Here is a 24053-nt window from a genome sequence, read left to right as displayed (position 1 = left end):
TCCAACAAATTTAGCCTCTAGAGGGACAGATACCACGGACAATGCCAAGATCCTGGCTTGGAGGGCTACTCTCTGCTCCTTTTTGGGATGGGCGAGGGGAAGTGGAGGAAGACATTCATTGATCTAATCCCTCCCCCAGAGAGAAGGGATTTAGCCAGAGCCGGCCAGAGCTGACACTTGGCCCACAGCTGTCTGCTCTGCTCCCAGGGTCTCAGGTAGGGATGGGGGGGGGCATAGGGAAATGCCAGTGTCCCAGTGTCCTCTGAGTGCCCAGCTGGGCACCTGGGGTTGAGCTGGGGTGTGTGATGGGGCAGCGTTGTGTCTTGGGGCAGCCTGTATGTGGGGTACACAGAGGCAGGAGGTGGGTGAGGGAGGTGGCAGGCTTGGGTGGTTTGAGTCCTGCCTTGGAGGGAGCTGAGATCCAGTGCCACCTGGCCCACTCAGGCCCACTCCCTGGGGGCCTCCTGATGACTACCAGTGGGAGGTCTGACTCATCCTCTGGTCCGCACACCCAGGTGCAGGGCCACATGGTGGGGGTTGGGCCGGGGGGGGAGCAGGAAGCTTTCTCAGGGTCAAGGGAGGCATGTGGTGGCTGGGGGCACCAAGGTGGCAACGGGAGTGGGGTGCGTCCGAGGAAGGACGGGGCTGTTTGGGAAGACCTGAGGCCAGTGCAGAAGCGGGGAGCAGGTACTCGCCCAGTGCAGGCTCTGGGCCTGTCCTGAAACCAGGGGCCTAGACAGAGTTCCCTCAGGGCCTGCTTCCTCTCTGGGGACCCGGCCCCCACTCCCCAACTCCTAGGAGCTTACAGGGCTGGGGGGCCCTGGCAGCAGAAGCTGCGATTGGCTGCTCCCTTTGGACTTTGCCCTCCCGATAAGGGCCTGGAACAGAAATCATTAACTGAATCATTAACTGGGGCGGCCTCGCCCTGCCCAGGCCACCACCTTCCCTTTTCACCTTCTTCCTTCTCCCGCCTAATGCCCTCCTCTGTGCCCTCGTTGCTCTCACAATCTGGGGTGCTGGTAGCAGAGCGGGGACTCTCCTATCTCGCAGTCTCCAGCCATTTCTGCCATTAGGTGTGGTGGTCTTAGCCGTGGAGACAGGCTAGGGTGCGAGAAGGTGGGGAGGTAGCACAGGATGACTTAATGGTTTTGTGAGTGCCCTGGCGTGAGCAGCTGGGGTCTGTGGTCCACTCTACTGCCTGGCTGCTTGGAGACAGACCCCTGCACCTCACTGTGCCTTAGTTTTCCACTCTGTGAAATGGGAGTTAGCAGTGGCACTGGTGCCTGCCTTGCCTTGCCTAGGTAACTCAGTAAAGTCAGCTCCAGTCGAGGTGACCACCCATGGGCCTTGCATAGCCCTGCCCCGTAGGTCCTGGGTCAGGTGTTGTGTGTCCCATCTGGGAGACCCTGTGTCCACAGAGGAGTCGGATCTCTTTTTTGGGCTGGGGCCCCACCTTTCCAAGCCCTTTCCTCACCTGTCTGGGTTGTTTCCTCCAGGGATGAGGAAAGCCCTTGGCCTTGTTGGGCACGTCGTGTGTGCAGATGCCTGTGTCATGGCAGGGCCCAGGGACCAGCCCCCTCTGGTACCCAGGGATTCAGAGCTTGTCCCTGGGCACCAGGGGGCCACTGGGCTGTGCTGGTAGAGGAGTGGGCATGGGGAGGAACGGGTGCATCAGGCTCACTGCTGGTGGCCATGACAGAGCAGGGGGGCAATCTGGGATCCCCAGTGGGTGCCAGCCTGGGTAGGTAGAAACGGAGCCTTTCTTTGCACACCAAGGGGCCTGGCTCACTACTGACAGCTGTGTTAGTAATGCCCATGCAGCCCGCTTGGTCCTCTCCAGAGTTCTAGCCCGATGGCCAAGGTTGTGCAGTGCACACCCCAAGGGTGCGAAGGCTGGGAGCGGGCTGTGGCCTGCGGGGTCTGGGGTATCGTGTCTCTCCATGGTGGAATTCAGGGAGCCCACGTCTGGGGCTAGGGAAAGCGCATCCCCATCTCCTGCCCTGCGAGCTTGCGGGAAGGGGCTGGGGGCTGTGGCCGGAGTTGACTCAGGCCTGGCTCCTGCTGGAATTGTCTATGGAGAGAGGGGTTTGGGGGCGGGAGAAAGAGGGCACTCTCCCTGAGTGGACCTTAACCCATGCAACTGTGCCCTGGGAGGTGTATGTGGCCTGGAGCTGGCCATAGGGTCAGTGTATGCACCTGTGTTGGGGCATATTAGCTTGTGAGGCCCTGGCGGGTTCCTGCCTCTCAGGGTGTTGTGCTTGTTGTTCACACTGCTGGAAATCCTCTAAAATGCTGTAGACCTCACGGACCTGTCTTTCCTAGAGCAGCAGCATTTATGGGCAGGGGGTTCTGTCTGTCCTGTTCACTGATGTATCCCTGCCGCCGAGGGCTGTGCTGGATACACAGTGGGTGCCCAGGCAGTCACTGTTAAGTGAATGAATGAGCCAAAGAACATGCTGGGGTGTGTGTGTGTGTGTGTGTGTGTGTGTGTGTGCATGCTGTGCCACCGTGTGGGTAGATGTGTCCTTGTATGCTGGAGTAAGGGACAGGCTGTCAATGGTTGTGCATGCTGGGGTAAGTGGCTGGCGGCTGTGCCCAGTAAGTGGACACATGTGCATGTTGTCGGAGTGGGGCTAGTGTGTAAGCACAGATGGGCACAGGTAGGTAACCCTGATGGAGATCTGTCCCCACCCCAAGTAGCAGGATCTCTGCTCTGTGTCTGTGGCTCTGGGTGATTGTATCAGGGCCACTGGGTGGGATTAAACTCAGCCGTCTGGAGTCAGGGATGTGGCCCTGAGTGGCCCAGAATTTGGAATGGCTGGGAGCTGGGGTGGGGTACTGTGAACAGGTCGCACCTGTTGCTCTCCATCCGTCTAGAGCTGGCTTGGGAGCGTCTAGGGACTGTATGTTCCATCTGTGCTGACCTGAGGTCAGGGTGGCTGCAGTGGGAGGGCCCTGGAGGCCCTGGAGCCAGAGCCCTGGGCGGGGTGGCTGACGATTCTGGGTCCCCTGTGGGCAGGTGTTTTTGCTAAGAAGTGGGATGGAATAAAGGCGGCTGTGGCTTCATTGGGTGTGGCTGTGGGGCCAAAGCTGAAGGAGGGTTTGGTGCACAGAAACACAAGATGGCTTGGGACAATGGCCTGTCTGAGAAGGCTCCGGTCACAAGGTGCATCCTGAAGCAGGGACAGCTAACAGTTGCAGATCATATTAATCGAGGTAGAAAGACCAGATCGAAGGAGATGAGAGTGTACTGTGTGTTGCTCCCAGAGTGAGCTGGTTTAGAGCATGTTGATTAGCTTAGTTAACATAGGAGGTGAGCCACAGCCCTGGGGGTGGAGGGTCTCCTGACTGCCTGGGCAGACAAGGGGGGCAGCCATAGGCTTACCTGCTGGAATGGGTGAATGGCTGGGGCCAGGAGGATAAACTGTGTTGTCTGTGTGTGTGTGTGCCAGAATAACTGGATGGGGATGATCATGCCTCGCAGGTGCGGGGCTGGCAGGTGCTGTGTGGAGCAGAGATGCGCTGACAGGCAGGGAGACAGGTAGTGGAGTGGTACTGTCTCACAGTGGCCTGGGGCAGCCAGGGAGATGAAAGCACAGCAGTAGAATGGTCCCCTGGGGGTCAGCTCCTTGAAGGCTCATGACCACCCCATCATGCCGGGATTCCTGCTCCAGGGGTGAAGCTGGAAGCTGGGGCCCAGAGAAGGTGCTCCTCTTTCCGAGGGCTGCACAGTGTGAAGTGGGGCGTGTGCACCAACAGGCAGACCTCTCGGACCTGAGGGCTAGCTCGGGGCACTGTGGCCTGACCACGACCATGGCTACGACCTCACTGTTCCCAGTGGCTGCTAGAGCTGGGCCGCCCCTTACATTTGGGTGTCTGGGCTAGACACTTGTTATACACTGGGGTGGGGTGCTGCGGGCACAGGCTCAGGTCCTGGCTCTCTGTCCACCCCAGGTTCCAATCATCCTCAGGCCCTTGGCCCACCCTGCCCACAGCCACGTGGCTGACGGGATTTCCGCCATGTTTGTGGCATGAATTGACAAGTGCACCATTGACGGGGCAGGGAGGGGGTGGGCAGGGCACAAGCCTCCCACTGTGCCGGGTCCCCACCCTCCCCCGTCCCCCAGGACAATGGCCGAGACTCAGCCAGCAGTCACAGCTGGTGGAGGGGGAGCGCACGCCTGAGCTGGAGGAGGGACGGAAGGGAGGGCCACCTGGGCCCCTGCCTGCTCTCAGCCCACACCTGGCTTGGGTATCCTTGGCTCCTCTTCTGCCCAGCTGGGCGGCCTTAAGGGGAGGAGAAGAAGCTGCCTTCCCCCCATCCAGACTCTAGCCTGCCCCAGGAAAAGGGACCATGTCTGGCTCCTGCTCAAGGCAGGTGATAAAGGGCTAATGAATGAGCAGCCAGGGTGCGTGGCTCCACAGGGCTATGGCAGCACCTGCAGGTCCCCTCCAGGGCCAGGCCCTGCTACAGCGTAGCCTGACTGAGGTCCCACTTCTCCGTTTCTGGTCGTCTACTTACCACTTCACTCTTTTGGTGATTTGGACACCCACGTCCTGCGGAGATGGAATAAGGGATCATGCAAGGTCCAGCTCCGGCCCCTGGGAGATGCAGGCAAGGTACCTGTCCTTTCTGAACCTCTGTTTTCCCATCTGTAAAATGGACACTGCCTCACACCTGCTGTGAGAAGACTACATACGGACAAACATGTGAATATAAATTTGAGCTGTGAGGAGCATGTGCTGAGGGGCTGGGCGCAGGCTGCTGAGGGGAAAGCTGAGACCAGAGGCGAGTGGAAGAGCCCTGTGAGGAAATGGGGGGGGTCTCAGAGATGGCCTGAGTGGGAGATTACGTTTAAACTGAAACCTAGAGAGTAGAGTTAGCTTTCTGGGGCAGTGGGTGAGGGATGGTCCAGGCGAAGGCCCTGAGGTGTGGAGTGTGTTTGTCCTGCAAGTGCTGGGACCTGGGACAGCGTGGAGGAGAGCTGCAGTCAGGGACCGGGAAGCAGGGTTGGAGCTGGCCCCAGGCAGTGGGAAGCTGTCGAAGGAGGCGAGGTGGAGATGGGGAGTGTGGCCGCTGGCTGTGGCCTCGTGGTGTCACTTCACTGGGCGTGGAGCCGGGTTCAGCTGTTGTTGAGTTCAGCCTCACCCTCCTCCCAGACTGAGATGTGTACTGCACACTCAACCTTGGGGCTGACAGGGACCTGTGATTGGGACCTGTGGTGATGTAGCGGGGCTCTCGTGGGGTGTGGCACCCTCAAGAGTGGGTCCAGGGGACCCTGCCCTCTCCTGAGCTCTCCAGGCAGAGCAGGGAGTGGTGCGGCCCCCCGCTCTGCCTTGGGAATTCCTGTGCTTTGGCAAAGCTCCGCCCTCAGCCCTTGCTCCTGATGTGTTTACTAGAAACCTCTGTGGTGGTTCGAGGGGCAGGCTGAGGGCAGCACAGGGAGAAGATGAAGCCGGCCTCAGAAGCTTCCAGGGAGAAAAAGGTGTGGGGTCTGCGTCTCTCTATCCACCCCCATCCTTGACCCACCCCCACCCTGCCCCATCCACTCCCTCCTCCCTCTTCCGTCCATCCCGTCCCTGGCACGAGAGGGTCCCTCCTCCCCCCGACCACATCTGGTTCTTGTTAGGGTCTCCCAGGATGCCTCTGCCTGAGGCCTCCCCCCATCCCCAGGGAGGTGGGCCGGAGGATTAGGGGTGATTAGAAGTACTGCTGGCCAGGGAAGGAGGAGGAAGAGAGGAGGGGGCTGGGCGTGTTATAAATAGCAGCACAGGACCGCCCAGGCCCATCCTTCACTGTAGATGCCAAGTTCAGCCTCAAAAACCTGCAGCTCCAGCAAGCCAGGGTAAGGGTGACGCCTCAGTGACCCCTTCTCCCTGTCCGCCTCAGGAACCTTCCAGCCTCATTCCCATTGGAGTCCCCTGTCCGTGAGTCCTTGCTGTGTGGGACTGGACAAGAAATGCGACCTTTCTGAGCAGCAGGGATGTGAGAACAACACTGAATTCCCTGTCATTGTGAGCCTGTGCCCTGGTCACTGTCCTGGTCCCCATGTGAGTTCAGAATCACCTTCAGGCGTTAGCAGGAGCTACCATCATTGTCACTGTGCCTGTGGGTGTCACCATCCCAGTCTGGTATCATTCAGTGACCACGCATGGCAGGTGCCTGCAGAATGCTTTTCACATAACAGACTCCCGTTTTTAAACATTCGTTCATTTATCTATTTGAAAGGCAAAATGGAAAGAGAGGAAGAAACTAGGAACCCAGAGATTCATGTAGGTCTCCCATGTAAGTCCAAGGGCTAAACCACTTGGGCTGTCCTCAGCTGCTTTCCCAGGCACATCAGCAGGAAGCTGGATCAGAAGTGGAGCAGCCCTGATATGGGATGTCAGTGTCACAGCCAGCAGCTTTACCTGCTGAGCCCCATGCCCTTGTGTGATGACTGACGTCCTGGGCTCCAGAAGCGCCTGACACACAGTAGGCGTTCAACAGATGGGAACTGTGATTGCCAAGGGGGCATAGTGCAGGGAGCTGAGCAGAGGCTTAGAGTCCCACCCCTCACACAGACTGGGGGTTGTTCCTGGCTCCAGAGGCTTCTCTGGCCTTGGCCAGCCATGGGTGGTGATCAGTTGGTGTTCCTGGTTCCCGCTGGGTGAGCCAGGGGTGGGGGGAATGGGGATAAGGGGGTGGGGGTCAGCCCCAGCCTGTTGCAGGCAGCGCGTGACTCCTAGGAGGGCTTAGCCGCTCATTAATCACCTAAGCGGAGCTCAGCATTCTTGAAATGCCGACCGGGGCCAGGAGGACCTGGGCCAGGGGCTCCCGGAGGACCCCAGGGCTCTGGGGCTGGGAAGTGAGGCCAGGGCACTCCATTTGCCAGGCACCCAGCTTTACATACTTTCACAGGTATTAACCACGACAGTCCCGCAGAACGTTAGCTGTCCAGGGCCCGTGTTACTAAATGGGGAAACCGAGACTCAGAGAGGGGAAGTGACCTGCACAAGGGCACACAGCAGGAGCGGCTGTGCCGGCATTTGTGAACCCAACTTTGCTCTGTTCTCAGTGTTCATTGGGGGAGGGGGTAAGGTGTGGAACCCAAACTTGAGGCTCTTGAGCTGGGTGCCAGGGGTGCTCCTGCTTCAGTGGACTGGCCAGCCCCTGGTTGGCATTGTGGGTGGGGCTGTCCCAATATCAGACTTGACGCATCTCCCACGTCAGCCCCTTTATCACCCCGCCCTCCAGCTCCCCCTACAAGGTGACCCTGGGCGGGAAGAGGCCAGCGCCTCCCCCTGCTGCCCTCAGGGTGCCCAAGAGCTCTGGGAGTCCCTCCCCTTCCTGGGGCTGGGGCCAGGGCAAGTAGGGCGGGCCAGGAGGGAGGTGGGCAGGTGGAGGGATGGGGCTGTAGCTGCCCTCATTCTCCACTGTGAGGCCAGGACCAGCCAGCCCTTGTTCCTGAAGGATACTCAGGGAGGCCAGACAGGGGCTGTGCTAGGCGCTGGGCATTCTGAATCCTCCCACCCATACAACAAGGGTGCTCCTCCAGCCCCCAAATCCACTCCCGCCCCCAGGATGTGAAGTCCCACCCAGCCAGGCCCCTGGCTCCCGTGTTCCCTCACAACGGGCTGCCTAGGACCTATCACTAGAGGACAGGGCAGGACAGCACCCACTAGACACCCACCTCAGCTGCCCCCGCTTGATACCCTATGAGATGACAGATAGCAGCCATGCTCTAGAGATGACAGGACTGGACCTGTCCTGGCCACACAGCTAGACATAGGAGCTTGGAGGAGCATGAGTCGTCCAAGCCCCCAGCTCTGTGCGCTGGACCTCATTCTTGTTCTCATCTTTCTCAAGGTGGCTTTGTGGGAAAAGCACTGCCCCTGCTCCTGCCTGGACACGGACGGGGAGGAGCTGTGGAGGGATGGAGGATTGGGTCCAGCAGTCTAGGAATGGCCTGGGAGGCAACCCCCTGCCCAGCTGACCTCTCGCTCCACCCGCTACAGGCCATGACATCAACGGTGCCCTGGAGCCCTCCAATATCGACACCAGCATCCTGGAGGAGTACATCGGGAAGGAGGATGCTTCTGAACTGTGAGTGTGAGGACAGGGCCTGGGGGAACTTATGATCCCACTGACCGGCACTGTCCACACCTGCAGCAGCTGCACAGGTCCCTGGGATACGGGGCGGCTGCCTCCCGTAGGGTCCTGGAGTCCCGGCTACAGCTGAATTGCACCCCCACCCCTGCAGCTGCTTCCCAGACATCTCTGCTCCAACCAGTGCCGGCACCTACCCCCATGGGCAGCCAGCAGTACCTGGAGCCAGCGGGGTCCACCACCTGAACCCGCCCAGTGGGGGCCTCTCCCCAGGGCGCCATGGGCCCCTGCCACCCCCGAGCTACGGTGCTCCCCTCAACTGTAACAACAACAACGGCATGGGCGCTGGCCCCAAGCCGTTCCTCGGAGGCTCCGGCCCCCCCATCAAGGCAGAGCCCAAGGCTCCCTATGCTCCAGGGTGAGTGAGGGCAGCCAGAGTGGGGCGGGGAGACGGGGAGGAGGAGGCGGGGTGCCAAGAGCTGGGGGCCTGGTGGTGGGTTGCTGTGCGGGAAGGTCAGGGCCAGGCCGGAGGTGGGCACATGGACTTTGTCCTGAAGCAGAGGGCAGCGTAAGTGCTGAGGGCTGACGTAAGTGCTAGAAAAATCTGAGAGCTGTGTGGAGAGTGGACAGGAGCAGGCGGGACTGGAGGCCACAACTGTTTACATTTGTGGGAGCACCTGCACACACGTGCACACTTGCAGGGCGCCTAACACCCACCCCCCGGCCACTGTGCACATGTGGGTTCAACTTGCATTGACCAGGACCCTGGGAGCTGGCCCATGGCTGGAGGGCAGCCTTCAGGTTCCACCAGTCCCAGCCTAGAACTCATCCTGAGGAGGCCTTGTCCTTCCAGGCCCAGCTCTCTGTTCCCCTGGGACTCCACACCAGTGGTCTGGCCCAGAGCTGGGCCTTAGGCTTGGCTTTGGTCAGGGGGTCCAAACCAGATTCCGGGGTCCTGCTTGTGGAGAGGAGCTTAGAGAATGTCCCCTGTCTCTGGGTGGGAGAGGAATGGAAGTGTTGGGGCAGGAGCAGGGTCCAGACAGCTTGGCCTCACTGCTGCCCCATTTCCTGGCCCTCTGTCTGGGCCTCTTTCTTCCTCGGTCAAGTGGGTCTCTATAGAAGTGCTGGGTGGGCTGTGGCCAGGACTGTAGCTTACGGGGCCGGGGGATGCTTGGGATGCCAGGATGAGCCTTTGCTGCAGAAGTAAGTGGTCTGAGTGTGGCTCGGAGGTGGTCCCCTAGCCACAGGTGGAAGGGAGGGAACACGGAGAGAAGACTGATGTTATTAAGCACCTACTGAGTACTGAGGATTCATCAGCCTTTTTCAGAAGCCGATGCTGAGGGCACCCACGTGGGGCCTTGGCTGCTGCTCATAGCCTGAAATTGGGGGTTGGGTGGGTGATGCTGCTTGTCCAGAGCCACTCAGGGGCCTGTGGTCAGGCCCCGCTGTAGGTGATACCCAGGCCAGAGTTCCATCCACCGTTGTGGTTTCAGCTGCCTAGCTGTGGGAGATCCTAATCAGTGGCTTCACCAGAGGAATGGCCAGGGAGAGGAAGCCAGCTCCTAGCGACTCAGCCTTTGATTGTAAGGACTAAAGAGGCTGGGAGACCTTGAGCCAAACTTCAAGAAACCTTGCAAGGCAGCTCTCGGAAAGTGCAGGGAGTGGGCAGGAGATGGGCTTAAAGCAGGACAGGCCCTAGGCCTCTGTGCACGACCTTCCCACTGCCTGTCTATGTTGGCCTCACAAAGTCTGGGGGCTGGCTTAGTGGATCTCTGAATGAGACCATGGAGGCACTTGCCATGCCCAGGGACGCATTGTGATTTTGGAATCAGCCCTGGTAGTGACCGTGACAGTTTGGTGGCCTCTCTGGAATCTCCCTGGATAATCTGTCCAACTATGGGGACCAGGATGGCGAAAAGGGCCTGCCTTGTCCCTGCTCCTGCACCCTCGCTGGGCGAGCAAGGGTTCACGCAGGACGTAGGACGTGTTGACCTCTTGGGGTTGAGTTTGTTCTTTTTCTTGAACCGCTGATAAAACAAAACTTGCAAGGAAAAAAATAACCCCAGGCCTGGCAGAACTGGCTCTAGGCCCAGTCCACACCTGCTTGGGGTGGGGCTGCACCCTAGCCCTGGGGTCCTGTGTTCCCAGGAAGGTATAGGGCTTTGGTGGGTGCAGGAGGCCTGGCCTTTTGATCTGGGATGGGGTGGTCCTTGAATCATGTGCTGTCACCCCACCTGGTTACTGATCCCCAAGATCCCAGCAGGTGTAGGGGATTCTGGGTAGCCTCAGTTTGGGCCCAGGCCTCAAGGTGGGACCATCCTCAAGGTGGATGGTTTAGAGGAATGCCCCTTAGAGTAGATGGGAGAGGCCCTGTGCCTCAGTGCCAGGGGACCTCAGAGACCCTCCCTGGCAGAGGAACTGCCAACAGCACCTTCCCTGGCCCCCCAGCACCCTGCCGGACTCTCCCCCAGACTCGGGCTCCGAGGCCTACTCCCCCCAGCAGGTGAATGGTGAGTCCAGCGGGCACCGCCCTCCCCCTCTGGGGTTTGGGCAAGTGGTTGGGGCAGCCTTATCGGTAAGAGGGAGGGAGGGAGTGACGGAGGGAGGGGGCCAGTGGCTGCCCAACGGGCTGAGATTATCGCTGGTCAAATACTCCCCGCGCTGGCTATTGTTTCCCTCCGGGCGGGCGGGTGGCAAGCCTGGCCCTGCCTCTGAGCAAGTATCCCTGCCGGTGATGCCACCCGCCTGCCCGCCTGCGCCATCATGGACGCGCCCTTCAGTGGTAAGTGGACGGCTGGGGTAGGCCATGGGTGCAGCCCTGCCACCTCACCTCTGGGGACTGCTTGGGGGGATGCCACAGCCCCCATGTGGTCAAGAGCAGACCATCAGAGTGGCCAGCTCCCTACAGCCCCAATTGGGGTCAGGAGTTCTGTTTATCTTACCAAAAACATGCCTGGAATGCCTCCTGGAGGACAAAGGAAGCCAGGGCCTCCCCCTTTGGGCTGGGGGGCTGGCCACTGGGGGCCTGGTAGAGGGGCTGCTGGAGGGAGGAGGACCGGCTGGGTTTAGGGTGGCCCAGCCTACTTCAAGTTGAGGGGTTGGAAGACTTTAATATTGAGGACCCCACCAGGGAGGCCTGGGGAAGGAGCCAGCTGACATGGGGTGAAGGGCCGACCACCTCCCGGACAGAGGCTTGCGTCCCTGTCCAGACCCTCAGGGCCAGTCTCAGCTGCCCAGCCCCATTCCCACCTGGGGAGGGCAGCCCCTGCTTTGGCTCAGGAGAAGTAAAAGCAGGAGACCCCGACCCTGTGTGAGGCTGGTTCCTGATGCCCACCCCTGTCTCTCCTGCAGACCCCCATCTCCTGCGGACGATAACCCCGGAGACCCTGTGCCATGTGGGTGTGCCTTCCCGCCTGGAGCACCCACCCCCACCTCCAGCCCACCTGCCAGGCCCCCCGCCACCCCCACCACCTCCACCGCACTATCCTGTCCTGCAGCGGGACCTGTACATGAAGGCTGAGCCCTCGATGCCCCCCTATGCTGCCATGGGGCAGGGGCTGGTCCCCCCGGATCTCCACCATCCCCAGCAGTCCCAGGTGCTGCACCAGCTGCTGCAGCAGCATGGAGCTGAGTAAGGCCTGGGTGGCCATCTCCCACAGCTGGGTGGAGGGGTTGGGAGGCAAGAGATGAAAGGCGGACTCGCGGAGAACCTAAGAAGGGCAGAAGGGTCTGCATGGCGGATGAGGGGAAGGGTTGTGGCCATGGTTAATTATTTGATGGACACAGTTAGATAACCTGAGGTTCTGAGAGGGGGAAATGGATTGCTCAGACAGTGGAGCCAGGGAGAAGCAGAGCTGGGCTTAAACTGCGGATGGTCCTTGTAGTTCGAACTCCGGTGGCTTGTGGGCTGTCTTGCCAAGGCCTCCTGCAGGGCCTCCCTGACTCCACCTGCGACCCCCTGTCCCTCTGGCTCCATGCACAGTGGAGTTCAAGCAGAGAGTCTGTCAAAGCATTTTATAAACCAAATGGCGGTGGAAGGGGCACAGTGCAGCACCTACTTTTAGGCTGGCCCCATTCACAGAGGCTCTCCTGCCTGGGTTTGTGGCTTGTGTTTGACCCACCAAAGCTGCTCAGCATAGACTCCCACTATGGGGCAGCAGTGACACCGACATGGCAAGCAAGGGCCCAGCTCAGGTGCTGTACAAATGCCTGCTGGGCCCTTCGCTGGCCTGATGGAGAGGCAGACAGACAGGGCTGGCTCCTGCCCTCCCAGATGCCACAGTTCTGAGGGAAGGGGAGCTGAGGGAAGAGGAGGAGCCCCCTAGGAGGCACAAACTGAGCACTCCCTGCTGGATGTGTCCTTAGTGCTGGGTGCAGCCAGCCGACATGGCACAGAAGGGACGTGATGGGCTTGGCTCAGGGAAAGCCAGCTCCCCCATGGCGCACACCTGTCTTCCCAGGCTCCCCACCCACCCTTCCAAGAAGAGGAAGCACTCCGAATCACCCCCCAACACCCTCAATGCCCAGATGCTGAATGGGATAATCAAGCAGGAGCCTGGCACTGTGACAGCCTTGCCCCCGCACCCTGCAAGAGCCCCGTCCCCGCCCTGGCCTCCCCAGGGCCCACTCTCTCCCGGGCCCGGCTCCTTGCCACTCAGCATCGCCCGGGTCCAGACTCCACCTTGGCACCCACCAGGTGCACCCTCCCCAGGTACATGATCTGACTAAACCTTGCAGGTGGGGTGTGGAGCCCAGGGCTAGGGTCCACGTGGGTATTCCCTCCCTCCAGGGCTCCTGCAGGACAGTGACAGCCTCAGCGGTTCGTACCTGGACCCCAACTACCAGTCCATCAAGTGGCAGCCACATCAGCAGAACAAGTGGGCGACACTGTACGATGCCAACTACAAGGAGCTGTGAGTGATGCTTGCTGCCACCTGCTCCCCATCCGGGGCCCATTTTACCGAACAACAAACAGCCAGCCCCAGGCCTTCCTAGGAAGGTGGTGGCTGCTAGGGAGGGGCAGGGAGGAGTGGGTGGAGGGGTGTTCTTTGGCTCCTCCTTTCCTCCTCCTCCTCCCCCCCCCCAACATTCCAGGAAGGTAACAGGAAGTTGAGTGTGAGCAGGGCCCTTCCAGCAGCCCCCCTCCCTGTCCAAGGGAGGAGGGGCGGGGAGGACTGGGTTAGAGGCTGCCTGGGCATTCCTAGTCCTCCCTCAACACCCACATGGATTCAGCTTCACAGGCCACAGGCCAGGAGCCCTGTGGGCACCATCCCCTGCCTCCCAAGCAGCTCGATGGGCGGCTGAAGGGCGACTCCCCTGGATTGTTTGGGACGTTGCCCAGCATGGGCAAGGTGGCTAGGGCTTGGGCCGTCTCACAGCGGCCGAGTTTGCCCTCCTGCAGTCAGGTGACTCAGGCATTGTGGGATTCTTAGCCAGCAGCTGAGGTGGAGGAAGGGTCCACGGAGGACATGCCTGTGTGTGGGGCTGGCCCTTGATGGGAACCCCACTTCCACCTCTGAATTAAGGCCACTGAGGCCTGCGGTGTGGTCCAGACACTTCCTGGGTGCCTGGCTAGGTTGGGCAGGTAGGCTGAGCTTCTTGGGAGGAGTGGGGAGGTAGCAAGCCCAGGCCTTCCTGAAATTGCCACAGGTCCCTTGTGCAGAGTGTCGTGGGCCAGCATTGCGGTTTGCCTGGGGGCTCTGGAAGAGGGGGGACCCAGCCACAGACCAGTGGGTGCCATCTCTGCTGACCCCTAGAAGGGGGCCAGACTAGGGACATTGTTCCCATCAACAGAAGGGCAGACTGAGGCCATGTCTAGGCAGTAGCAGCAGGCCAGGGCTCCCCTCACCCTATTTGGGCAGATGGGAGGAGTCAGGATGAGGGTGTCTGGGGGGCCTGAGTAAGCCGGTGGGCAGAGGCTGGGTGTATGGCAGAGCCGGCGCCTGGTTCCACCGTTTCCAAGGCAACTGGCTGTCAGCCATAGTGAGGCTCTGCAGACCCAGTCCCTCTGGCCCTGGCCCGGGGTGGAGGGAGGGCCGCATCCTTTTGGGATGGAGCTAAGTGTGGTGAGGGGCCACCCAGCCCCCTCCCAGGGAGTTCCCTATTGCCTGGTAGCCTCGAGGGTCTTGTCCTGTGACCCCCCATTGCAAGGGCAGAGCAGTGACCACAGGCTTGCAGAGGACAGGATATTGCCTGAGGATTTGGCAGAGCCAGCACCAGTGCTCTGGGGGTCCCGGGGTGGGAGCTTGCTTGGGCTCCAGGCCTGGCTCAGGGGCTCCAGCTGGTGACTATCCTTACCTGCCGCCCAGGCCTATGCTTACCTACCGCGTGGACGCTGACAAGGGCTTCAACTTTTCGGTGGGGGATGACGCCTTTGTGTGTCAGAAGAAGAACCACTTCCAGGTCACGGTGTACATTGGCATGCTGGGCGAACCCAAATATGTTAAGACACCTGAGGGCCTCAAGCCCCTCGACTGTTTCTACCTGAAGCTGCATGGCGTCAAGGCAGGTTTGGGGTTAGGCGGGGAGGGTGTCTGAAGGGCCAGGAGCCGGGGCTGGGTGGATAGGGAGAGAGGCTGGAGGGCCAGGAGCCAGGGCTGGGTGGATGGGGAGGGAAGCTGGAGGGCCAGGAGCCGGGGCTGGGTGGACAGGGAGAGAGGCTGGAGGGCCAGGAGCCGGGGCTGGGTGGACAGGGAGAGAGGCTGGAGGGCCAGGAGCCGGGGCTGGGTGGATGGGGAGAGAGGCTGGAGGGCCAGGAGCCGGGGCTGGGTGGACAGGGAGAGAGGCTGGAGGGCTAGGAGCCGGGGCTGGGTGGACGGGGAGGGAGGCTGGAGGGCCAGGAGCCGGGGCTGGGTGGACGGGGAGGGAGGCTGGAGGGCCAGGAGCCGGGGCTGGGCAGAGGCACTGAAGGACCTCAAGGTGAAGTATGTCTGCACCCTGGCTACACCTGCCCGCGCCGCTGCCTGTTCTTTGTGGGCCTGTGCCCTCAAGCTGGCTCTTGCCTCTGTTCTGTCTCCCTGGTGTCCCCTAAGCCTGTGTTCCCAAGCAAGACCCATCTCTTGACCCCTTGAGTAGCTCCCTGGTTCCCTGGTCCCCTTCTCAGGGAACAGGGTGCCATGTCCTGGTAAACCTGGTTATCCCTGGCCGTTGTCATTTATGTGCTTGGTTGGGCTATCCCCTCCCTGTCTCCCTGCTGCCTCTCCCCTGGCCGGGGTCATTACCCTTCCTGTCTGAATGTCCATTGCAGCTTCCACTCTGGCTCCAGATCCTGCCACCTGAGGCTTGGGGTTCAAAGCTCTCTATTCTCCAGCATAGCCCCTGGTTTCTAAACTGAGTCCTTGGGGTCTTGGGGATCAGGCCCTTCACTCCAGCCCTGCCACTTGGTGCTCCCGCTTCTCAGCCCATTCCCTGTCCTCACCTGCCTTCCCTCTCCTGGGGACACCCCATCCATTATTCCAGTGCACACCCTTGCTTAGAGGTGGCTGGGTCTGTGTGTCCGTGTCATGGGCTGGGCCCGATGTGTACTGAGTGCAAGTGGGTGTGCTTGGGGCTAATTTAAGAAGTGGGCAGGAGTGTGTGGGTCAGGGCTTTCAAAGGTGGCCATGTGGTGCAGGAGTGTCAGAGTTGTTTGTGTGCACTCCTGGGCGGAAGTCAAGGGGGTTTGTGAAACCTGAGCATGTGCTACAGATGCGGGGAGGCTGGCCTGAAGTTTGTGGGAGTGAGGCAGACAGCAGGTGCTGCCCCGCTTCCTCTGCGCTGGGAAGGCGATGGAGGGTGGGACTGGAGTGGCACTGAGGTGTCACTAGGCTTGTCCTTACCAGCTGGAGGCCCTGAATCAGTCCATCAACATTGAACAGTCGCAGTCAGATCGGAGCAAGCGGCCCTTCAACCCTGTCACGTGAGTGTCTAAGACCTGCCAGGTGTCCTCCCTACCCTGCCCCTGTGAGCTAGCATGGGAACTGACGGGGCTCAGACACACTCCCAGAGTGTCCTCTGACCCCTGAGCGCTGTGCCCCTCTCCTGCAGAGTCACCCTGCCCCCCGAGCAGGTCACGAAGGTGACTGTGGGGCGGCTGCACTTCAGTGAGACCACAGCCAACAACATGCGCAAGAAGGGCAAGCCCAACCCTGACCAAAGGTGAGCAGCATGGACCCCTGCCCTAGAGACCCTGCACTCCAGAGGAGCAGGCTGGGCACAGGGCTTACGGATGGGCGCATTGCACAGATAAGGGAGCCAAGGGCCAGAGTCCTTGACCAGCTGAAGAATGGGGGCCAGAGCTGTGGCCTTGGTGACTTCTGCCCCCTGCTGGAGGCTCAGGTTCCTGCCCTGTTAATGTTCACCTCATTGGGGTGAGATGGCAACAGGGACCTGTATTCCTACTGTTCCTCTGGCCCAGGAAGGGTAACAGGGTGAGGGCCGGTGAGGCAGGCAGTGCAGGGTGCTGGGTGCCTCTGAGAGCTCTGTGTGTCCCAGGTACTTCATGCTGGTGGTGGCCCTCCAGGCTCACGCACAGAACCAGAACTACACGCTGGCTGCCCAGATCTCAGAGCGCATCATCGTACGGGTGAGCACTGCCTTCTTCTCAAGTGTCGAGAGTCCTACCTGGGGTTACAAGAAACAGCACTAGGAGAAATACTGGGGTGCTGGGGTGGGGGTCAGGGGCCAGAGTGCAAATCTTGCTGGGCATTGGCCATGAGCTTCCCTGGGCTACATCTTCACACAGAAAGCAGGCAGGTGGACAAGACCTCATTGCCTTCTGGGATCCTGTAAGTGGCTCAGAGCTGTCACAGTGGGCAGGACAGCTGAAGAAGGGCAGGGCTGGGTGAGGAATCCTGATCTCCCCAGGGCCTAGTAGGTTCTCCCTTCCACCCCAATTCCTCCAGGCCTCCAACCCAGGACAGTTTGAGAGCGACAGTGACGTGCTGTGGCAGCGGGCCCAGGTGCCCGACACTGTCTTCCACCATGGCCGCGTGGGCATCAACACCGACCGTCCTGACGAGGCGCTGGTTGTGCATGGCAATGTCAAGGTCATGGGCTCCCTCATGCACCCATCGGACCTGCGCGCCAAGGAGCACGTGCAGGAGGTGGGGGTGGGGATTGGGGGGTGGAGAGGCTGGAGGCAGGAGTGGGGCATAAGGTTTGACGCTGGATCTCAGTCAGCTTCCCCTGGCAGCAGGGGATCCCCTCTGTAGGCTCACGGGTCTGGGGTGGGGTGGGGTGGGGAGGTTAGGGCCTGCTCTGGCAATCGCAGGAGGGCAAGGCTTCAGTCTGGGCCCTGGTTGTCCTGCAGGTGGATACCACCGAGCAGCTCAAGAGAATCTCGCGCATGCGTCTGGTGCACTACAGGTACAAGCCCGAGTTTGCAGCCAGCGCTGGCATCGAGGCCACCACACCTGAGACAGGTAGGTGACTGGCCTGGTGCGGACTCGGGCTGGGGGTGTCTGGGAACCCTATAACATCAGGTCTCAGTGACCTTGCTCTGTTCCCTGGTGCTCTGGTGGGTTTGTGTCCCTGGGCCCTGGAAACCCTCCTCCCAGAGCCTCACCTCTTGACTGTTGGAGCTCTGCTCCTGCGACGCTGGGCCTCCCTTGCCCCGGAATCCGACCCTTCGCCCTCCCAGCAGCCCCTCTTCTCTGATCTCCTTCCTTCTGGAATGCTTGGTACTGGGATGCCCCTGCTCTCTTGGCACTGGAGCCCAGATTTCCAGGCCTGCCCCGAGCCTGCCCGTGGTTTGTGCCTCCCCAGGCGTCATCGCCCAGGACGTGAAGGAGATTTTGCCCGAGGCCGTGAAGGACACGGGGGACATGGTGTTTGCCAACGGGAACACCATAGAGAACTTCTTGGTTGTGAACAAGGTCTGTGGAGCAGCACAGCTGTGGGGACCCGGGTTGCACATGGGGCAGGTCACCTGGGGCTTCATCTCTCTGGAGCCCCGGGCACTGAAGAGTATAGGCCAGCAGATGCCCTCCCGCCCTGCCCCTCTCACAGTGGGTGAGTGTCAAGGGCAGGATTTGGCCACTGGAGGCTGTGTGAACCACTGCAGGGGAGAGGCATAACAGAAGTGTGAGAGCAGGTGTGAGGGGTTGAGAGCATGGTGTGCTGCGAGGGTGATGGCTGTAGCTTACCTGGCCCCAAGGAGACCTGTCATGTGTTCTCATGCCCTGCTCCTCAGAGGGACAGGCTCTGATTGTGACAGGGTGCGGAGTTGAGGCTGTGGGAGTGGACACTGGGCTGGAGAAAGGGGGGCTCCCTTCCTGCTCCCTGATGGCCTACAGCCTGGGGCTCCCCGAGGACCGAACGTTCCCTCAAGGCTGGCCTGTGACCGTGGCAGGAACGCATCTTCATGGAGAATGTCGGTGCCGTGAAGGAGCTATGCAAGCTGACGGACAACCTGGAGACGCGCATCGACGAGCTGGAGCGCTGGAGCCACAAGCTGGCCAAGCTGCGGCGACTGGACAGTCTCAAGTCCACTGGCAGCTCGGGTGCCTTCAGGTGGTGGGGCAGGGAGTGAGGGAGAGTGGGAGACCCTTTTACCTCAGAGGCAGCGCTAACCCCTGCTCTCTGGCTGCAGCCATGCAGGAAGCCAGTTCAGCCGGGCAGGCAGTGTCCCCCATAAGAAGAGACCTCCCAAAGTGGCCAGCAAGGTGAGGGTGGGGGGCACAATGGACCTGGGTTTTTCCCATGCCCCATGGTCCCCCTTGCCAGCTCCCATTTCTCCCGTTGTCCCTGACGTCCCTCCCCCAGCTCTCCCTTTCCCTCTGGCCCAGCCTCGCCCTTAGTACTGCCACCTCCAGCAGAGCCCATGTGGCCAGGGCCGTGGACTCCCTGGGTCTGCCTGCCTCTGCATTTTCTTCCTTTTCTCTTGGTCCATAGTCATCATCCATGGTCCCAGACCAGGCCTGCATCAGCCAGCGCTTCCTGCAAGGGACCATCATTGCCCTGGTGGTGGTCATGGCCTTCAGGTAACTTGTACTTCTGGCTCTGAGCTTGCTGCCTGGGAGCTGAACTGTGCCGTGGGCGTTAGGTGCCTGTGGACTCAGGCTGGGTGGCCAGGCTTGGAAAGGAATAGGTGGCATAGGAGAGCAAGGGGCTGAGGTCTTGGGGAAGATGGACTGCCTTTTTCTGTTTTCCTACAGCTGGGGAGTCCCAGGTTTCATTTTGTTTGTTTTTTCTTTTCTTTCTTTTTAAAAAACTTAATTTATTTGAAAAAGCAGAATTAGAGAGAGGAAGATAGATCTGCTATCTTGTGTTCACTCCCCAAATGGCCACATTGGCTGGGGCTGGGTCAGGCCAACGTCAGGAGCAAGGAGCTTCATCTGGGTCTGCCCTGCAGGTACAAGGGCCCACGGACTTGGGCCCATCCTCCACTGCTTTCCCAGACACATAGAGCTGTGGAAGTGGAGCAGCCAGGACTTGAACTGGCACCCATATGGGATGCTGGTGCTGTAGACAGTGGTTTAAAGCTCTGTGCCACAGCACCAGCCCCCACGGGAAGACCCATTTACACGCATCACTGGAAGCCCAGCCCCAGGGCTAGGAGAAAGGGCAAGGATGCTGGACAGTTGCCCCAGCTCTAACGGTGACCCTTCTCTGTGGCTCCTAGCGTGGTATCCATGTCCACACTGTATGTGCTAAGCCTGCGCACCGAAGAGGACCTGGTGGATGCCGACGGGTATGTTGCTGGAGGCCTGGCCACTGAGCAGGCCAGGCTGCCAGGCCAGGTGGGCTCTGAGGAGGAGCCATGGAGGCTATATCCTCTGAGGGGCTTCACCCCAGGCTCTCAGGCAGTCAGGAGTACATCGGGGTGGATAGGAGGGGTCTCCAGGAGGGCGGGCAGCTGTTCCCGGTCCCTGACAACAATGGTATCTTTCTGCCCTTGTGCAGTGTTCCTCCTGGTCACCAGCTGGGTCTCTGAGAGTCAGGGCCCAGGTTGGAATGGGGGTGGGGAGGGAGAGAGGGGCTGGGGCAGGATCTGGGCTCTGCCCACTGTCACTCCCATCCTCCGGGGCCATCTCTGACTGTGTCTTTTCTCTCTCTCTCCTGCCCTGGGCCTGTCTGCCCCTTTGTCTCTGCTGCCTTTAGCTCTTTTGCCGTGTCCACTTCCTGTCTCCTGGCCCTGCTCCGGCCCCAGCAGTCTGGGGGGAGTGAGGCCATGTGCCCATGGTACGTCTGTCATCTGACCAAACGCCCCGCCCTTGGTTGGCTCCTGCTGCCCTTCTGCCTGCCTCCTTTCCTCCCTCCCTGTCTACCTCTTCCTGCCCCTCCTGCTTCTCTGGGACACCCCTGGTCCCAGGCCTCCCCCTTGGGAGCCCTTCAGTCTTTCTGAGCTCAGCTCACCCATCCCCAGCAGGTCCAGCCAGAGCTTTGGGACCACTCAGCTCCGACAAACCCCTGTAACTACAGGGCTACCACCAGATGTACCCTCCTTGCTTCTGGGTGAGTGTCTGGGATAGGCTTCAGGGCCCAGGGTGGGGGAGATGCTGTGTTCTGGGAAGGAGGGGGCCTGCTGCTCCTCTCTAGCTCACACAGTCTCTGGATCTCAGTCACCACAGGCCTGACCAGCTCCACTCCAGGTCCAGCCATCCGTACCTTGGACCTGTGCTCCAGCCGTCCTTGCCCTGTCGTCTGCTGCTCCTCCCCCAGCCCCAGCACTCCCACTCACTCTAGTCTTGGCCCCAGCTTTAACCCTGGCCATGGTCTCAGTCCCAGTCCTAGTCCCAGCCCCACTAGCAACCGCTCAGGTATGGTTACTTCAGGGCTAGGGCTTGGGATGGGGGAGGAGTAGAGCTAGGATGAGACTCCCCAGTGGGAAGATCTCCTGGAGCCCAGAATGAGGCTCTGGGAAAAGACTGGGGGGAGCTGTGCTCAGGGGGACCAGGATACTGATGGGATTCACTGAATCCAGGGTCCCTGAAGACTGCCAGACAGGAGGCAGCCAGTTTTCCCTCTTCTCAGCCTGTCCCTGCTTCTATCCACAGGCCCCAGCCAAATGGCCCTGCTGCCCTTCACCAACATCAAAGCAAAGTCCTGGGGCCTTTCAGCCAATGGCATTGACCACTCAAAATATCCCAAGAGCCTGGAGCCCGTGGCCAGCCCTGCAGTTCCCTTTCCTGGGAGCCAGGGCAAAGCCAAGAACAGCCCGAGTCTTGATTTTCATGGTCGGGCCCGCCGAGGGGCCGTGGAACCCAGCCTGGGTCCTGCCCAGCCCACTCAGGCCCAGGGCCAGCCAGGTACTTGATTTCACACCTCACACTCCCTATCCAACTCGCAAGGCTCACTGGCCAGGGCCCAGTTCAGCCCAGTCACATGGCTGCCTGGGTCCACAAGTGCCAGGCAGACACCTGCAGAGCCTGCAGTGTCAACAGCTGGGCCAGAGCCCCATAGAGATGGTATTCTGTCATCTTCACAACTCTGGAGCAAGGACAGTACCAAGTGAGGGAATGGCAGATTTAGGTGGAGACTTGCCCATCAGCGGTTTCATGCCAGGTCTGCCCATCAAGCCTGGTCTCTTCACCATTCCAGGAAGAGAAAGGTGCTGTACAGGGCTCCCCATGCTTTTCTCTGTGCTTTTGTGGGTTTTTTATTTAAAAGGTGAGGAAATCACGGAGACACAGTCAGGAATAGAGTGGGCAGAGAAGGGAAAGGTCGGGAAGAAATGTTTCTGTATTCGTCTTGTGTCTGTCGGGAGAAAAAGGGTGCCTCTCCCTGTTGCCTGGCTTCTCTTGTACCCGGGAAGGGGAGGGTTATGGGATACCACCCTCCAGACCCAGGGGAACGGGTGCAGCCTAAGGAAGTGGTCCTTTGATTGACAGGTAATGCCTTTAACAAGCTGGAGGTTTTCAGCTTCGGCTCTTGCCAGGCGTCTCTGGGCTTGTCCCAGCATCCCAGGAGAGTCTAAGATTCTGGCTTTGGTCTGGCAGCTCAGCAACTTCCCTGGATAGATTTTGCGGCTTACAGGATAAAGAGTAAGCCCGGAAATGGACATTTCTGAGGCTTGCAAAGATTGAAGTTGCATGTGGTGGGGAAACCCCACGGGATACTTCCCAGGCAGCCTCTCCATGGGTTGTTGCCATATCCTGGCTCTGCAGGCACAGAGTGGACAGCCACGCCCCTGGGCCCAGAGTCTGCAGAGAGGGAAACAGCCATGGGATACGGGTCGAGGGACAGGCAGACAATTCTGGGCCTGGTCTGGACTCCAGTGGGGAGGTGACTGGTGGGGTGGGGGATTGCCTGCAGGTAATCTGCAGTCTCTGAAGGACATCTGAATTTGCCCAGAAAGGAAGTGGGAAGGGCACCTGTCCCTGGCTGCAGGGGTGTTCTGGATCCTGCTGGAGTCCTTGCTTCCCTGTGCTGTGCCTCGGGGCTCGACACCTCCTGCCTTGATAGAAGGATCAGGCAGCAGTGATCCTGGAGGTGAACTCAAATGAGCAAGAGAACGCCTCCCTTCCCACTGTCCAGTACACTCCAGTCCCACTCCTTAACCAGGAGCCAGTGAAGTCATCCAGTGTGGGGTGCATGTCAAGGCGTGCTGGGCGGTGGCCTCTCGGGTTGGAGAGCCTTCTCTTGTGCTTCCCCCACGGTCCTGAGCTACCAAGGGAAATCGTGAACCCAGAGTTAGGAAGAGATGTGTGGTCAGGGGCGGAGGTCTGTGAGTGGCTACTGCACCCACTGGCAAGGGGTCTGGAAGGTGGGTCCTGGATTCTGTGTGGGAGGCAGACCTCAGGCCTGCGGGAGCTGGGAGCTACTCTGAGGGCTGCTGGGGAAGGACTATGGCATGGTTCTGGCCATTTGTCCGAATCTGGAAGAGATGCTGAGAGTCGGTCAAATGAAGGCATGCATGATGCATGTGTGGCAGTGGAGGGGACTGATTGTGCTTCTTGGTGTTGTCATCTCCTTGCCCCAACAGCTTTTCTCCTTGCAGACCCAGTGCCCTCCCTGACCTCCATCCAGGTGCTGGAAAATTTGATGCCCATCACCTCCCAATACTGCGCTCAGGCAGATGCGTGCAGGTGAGTTGTGCCTGACCCCAGGGGCTCCCCTCAGGTGACACGTGCACAGGTGTCCCGAGCTTGCTCCCTCTGGGGAGGGACCTCCCACACAATGCAGGGCAACCCCTCTCCAAGCGTCTGAAGGATCCCAGGACAAACTTGGGGTGAGGAGTCAAAGGGGGAGGCTTCCTGAGGGTACAATGGGCTGAGATAGTGGTTTGCCCCTTTAGGCCTGGAAACTTCACTTACCACATCCCCGTCAGCAATAGCACCCCACTGCATCTCAGCCTGACCCTGCAGATGAAGTAAGTGCTGACAGGGGTTGGAAAAGGGGACAGGTACCATGGAGAAGCCCCCAGAGCTGCAGGACAGCCTGAGGCATGGGTGGCCCACTCTGCATGGTGAACAGGCTGTGAGGAGCCGATGAGTGGATGGGCAGGAAGGGCCTGGCCCTCCTTTGACTTGGGGTACTAGGCTTGTGTTGGGGGTGGGAGTGGGGTGGAAGAGCGAGGCCCAGGGACTTGCTAACTGTGCCTTTCTCCAGCTCCTCCTCCCCCGTGTCTGTGGTGCTGTGCAGCCTGACGTCAAAGGAGGAGCCCTGTGATGAGGGGGGCTTCCCTCAGAGTCTCCACACACATCAGGACACCCAGGTAGGGGGCTGGAAGGTGGGCTAGGCGTGCCCTGGAGCTCTCTTTCTCCCTAGCTCACAAACCAGTGATGGGGGTGCTGGAAAGGAGGCATCATCTCAGGGGGCACGTGGGGGGCAGAGGGCATACCCACCTGTTTGTTCATTCTACTCCCTGCCAAGCACTTTGTGTGTGCAGTGGTGGCACCTTGGTGATGAAATTCAGCAAGGATGAACCTGGGATGAGTGTGATAGTGGAGGTGGGAGGGTGCCCTGGAAGCCTGGGGCAGGGGGCAGCAAGTCAAGGAGGTGGGGTGGTTGGAGCCTGCAGAGGCGGGAAGGGGCCTCTGCC

At 60.1% G+C, this 24053-nt stretch overlaps 1 protein-coding gene across 2 annotated transcripts in view; it reads left to right on the top strand.

The window, feature by feature from the left end:
- MYRF (myelin regulatory factor) overlaps positions 1–24053 on the top strand; it is a 28172-nt gene that overhangs the window by 2870 nt on the left and 1249 nt on the right. The window contains exons 2-25 of one of the 2 annotated variants that reach the window (XM_040981881.1): positions 7999–8086; positions 8244–8507; positions 10538–10599; positions 11441–11720; positions 12550–12800; positions 12879–13002; positions 14398–14593; positions 15910–15986; positions 16115–16225; positions 16562–16652; positions 16972–17172; positions 17379–17490; positions 17834–17943; positions 18420–18580; positions 18660–18732; positions 18962–19050; positions 19692–19760; positions 20171–20251; positions 20439–20524; positions 20632–20829; positions 21067–21318; positions 22995–23097; positions 23307–23381; positions 23621–23726. In XM_040981881.1, the coding sequence (XP_040837815.1) occupies positions 7999–8086; positions 8244–8507; positions 10538–10599; positions 11441–11720; positions 12550–12800; positions 12879–13002; positions 14398–14593; positions 15910–15986; positions 16115–16225; positions 16562–16652; positions 16972–17172; positions 17379–17490; positions 17834–17943; positions 18420–18580; positions 18660–18732; positions 18962–19050; positions 19692–19760; positions 20171–20251; positions 20439–20524; positions 20632–20829; positions 21067–21318; positions 22995–23097; positions 23307–23381; positions 23621–23726 (3260 nt within the window). Of the gene's footprint in view, positions 1–7998; positions 8087–8243; positions 8508–10537; positions 10600–11440; positions 11721–12549; positions 12801–12878; positions 13003–14397; positions 14594–15909; positions 15987–16114; positions 16226–16561; positions 16653–16971; positions 17173–17378; positions 17491–17833; positions 17944–18419; positions 18581–18659; positions 18733–18961; positions 19051–19691; positions 19761–20170; positions 20252–20435; positions 20525–20631; positions 20830–21066; positions 21319–22994; positions 23098–23306; positions 23382–23620; positions 23727–24053 lie in introns of both variants that reach the window. The other variant, XM_040981882.1, reaches the window with a different exon arrangement.

This window comes from Ochotona curzoniae, unplaced genomic scaffold (genome assembly GCF_017591425.1).
Source record: "Ochotona curzoniae isolate NIBS_2020 unplaced genomic scaffold, NIBS_Ocur_1.0 contig_3527, whole genome shotgun sequence".
NCBI lineage: Eukaryota > Metazoa > Chordata > Mammalia > Lagomorpha > Ochotonidae > Ochotona > Ochotona curzoniae.
This window is presented reverse-complemented; position numbering and strand designations above follow the sequence as displayed.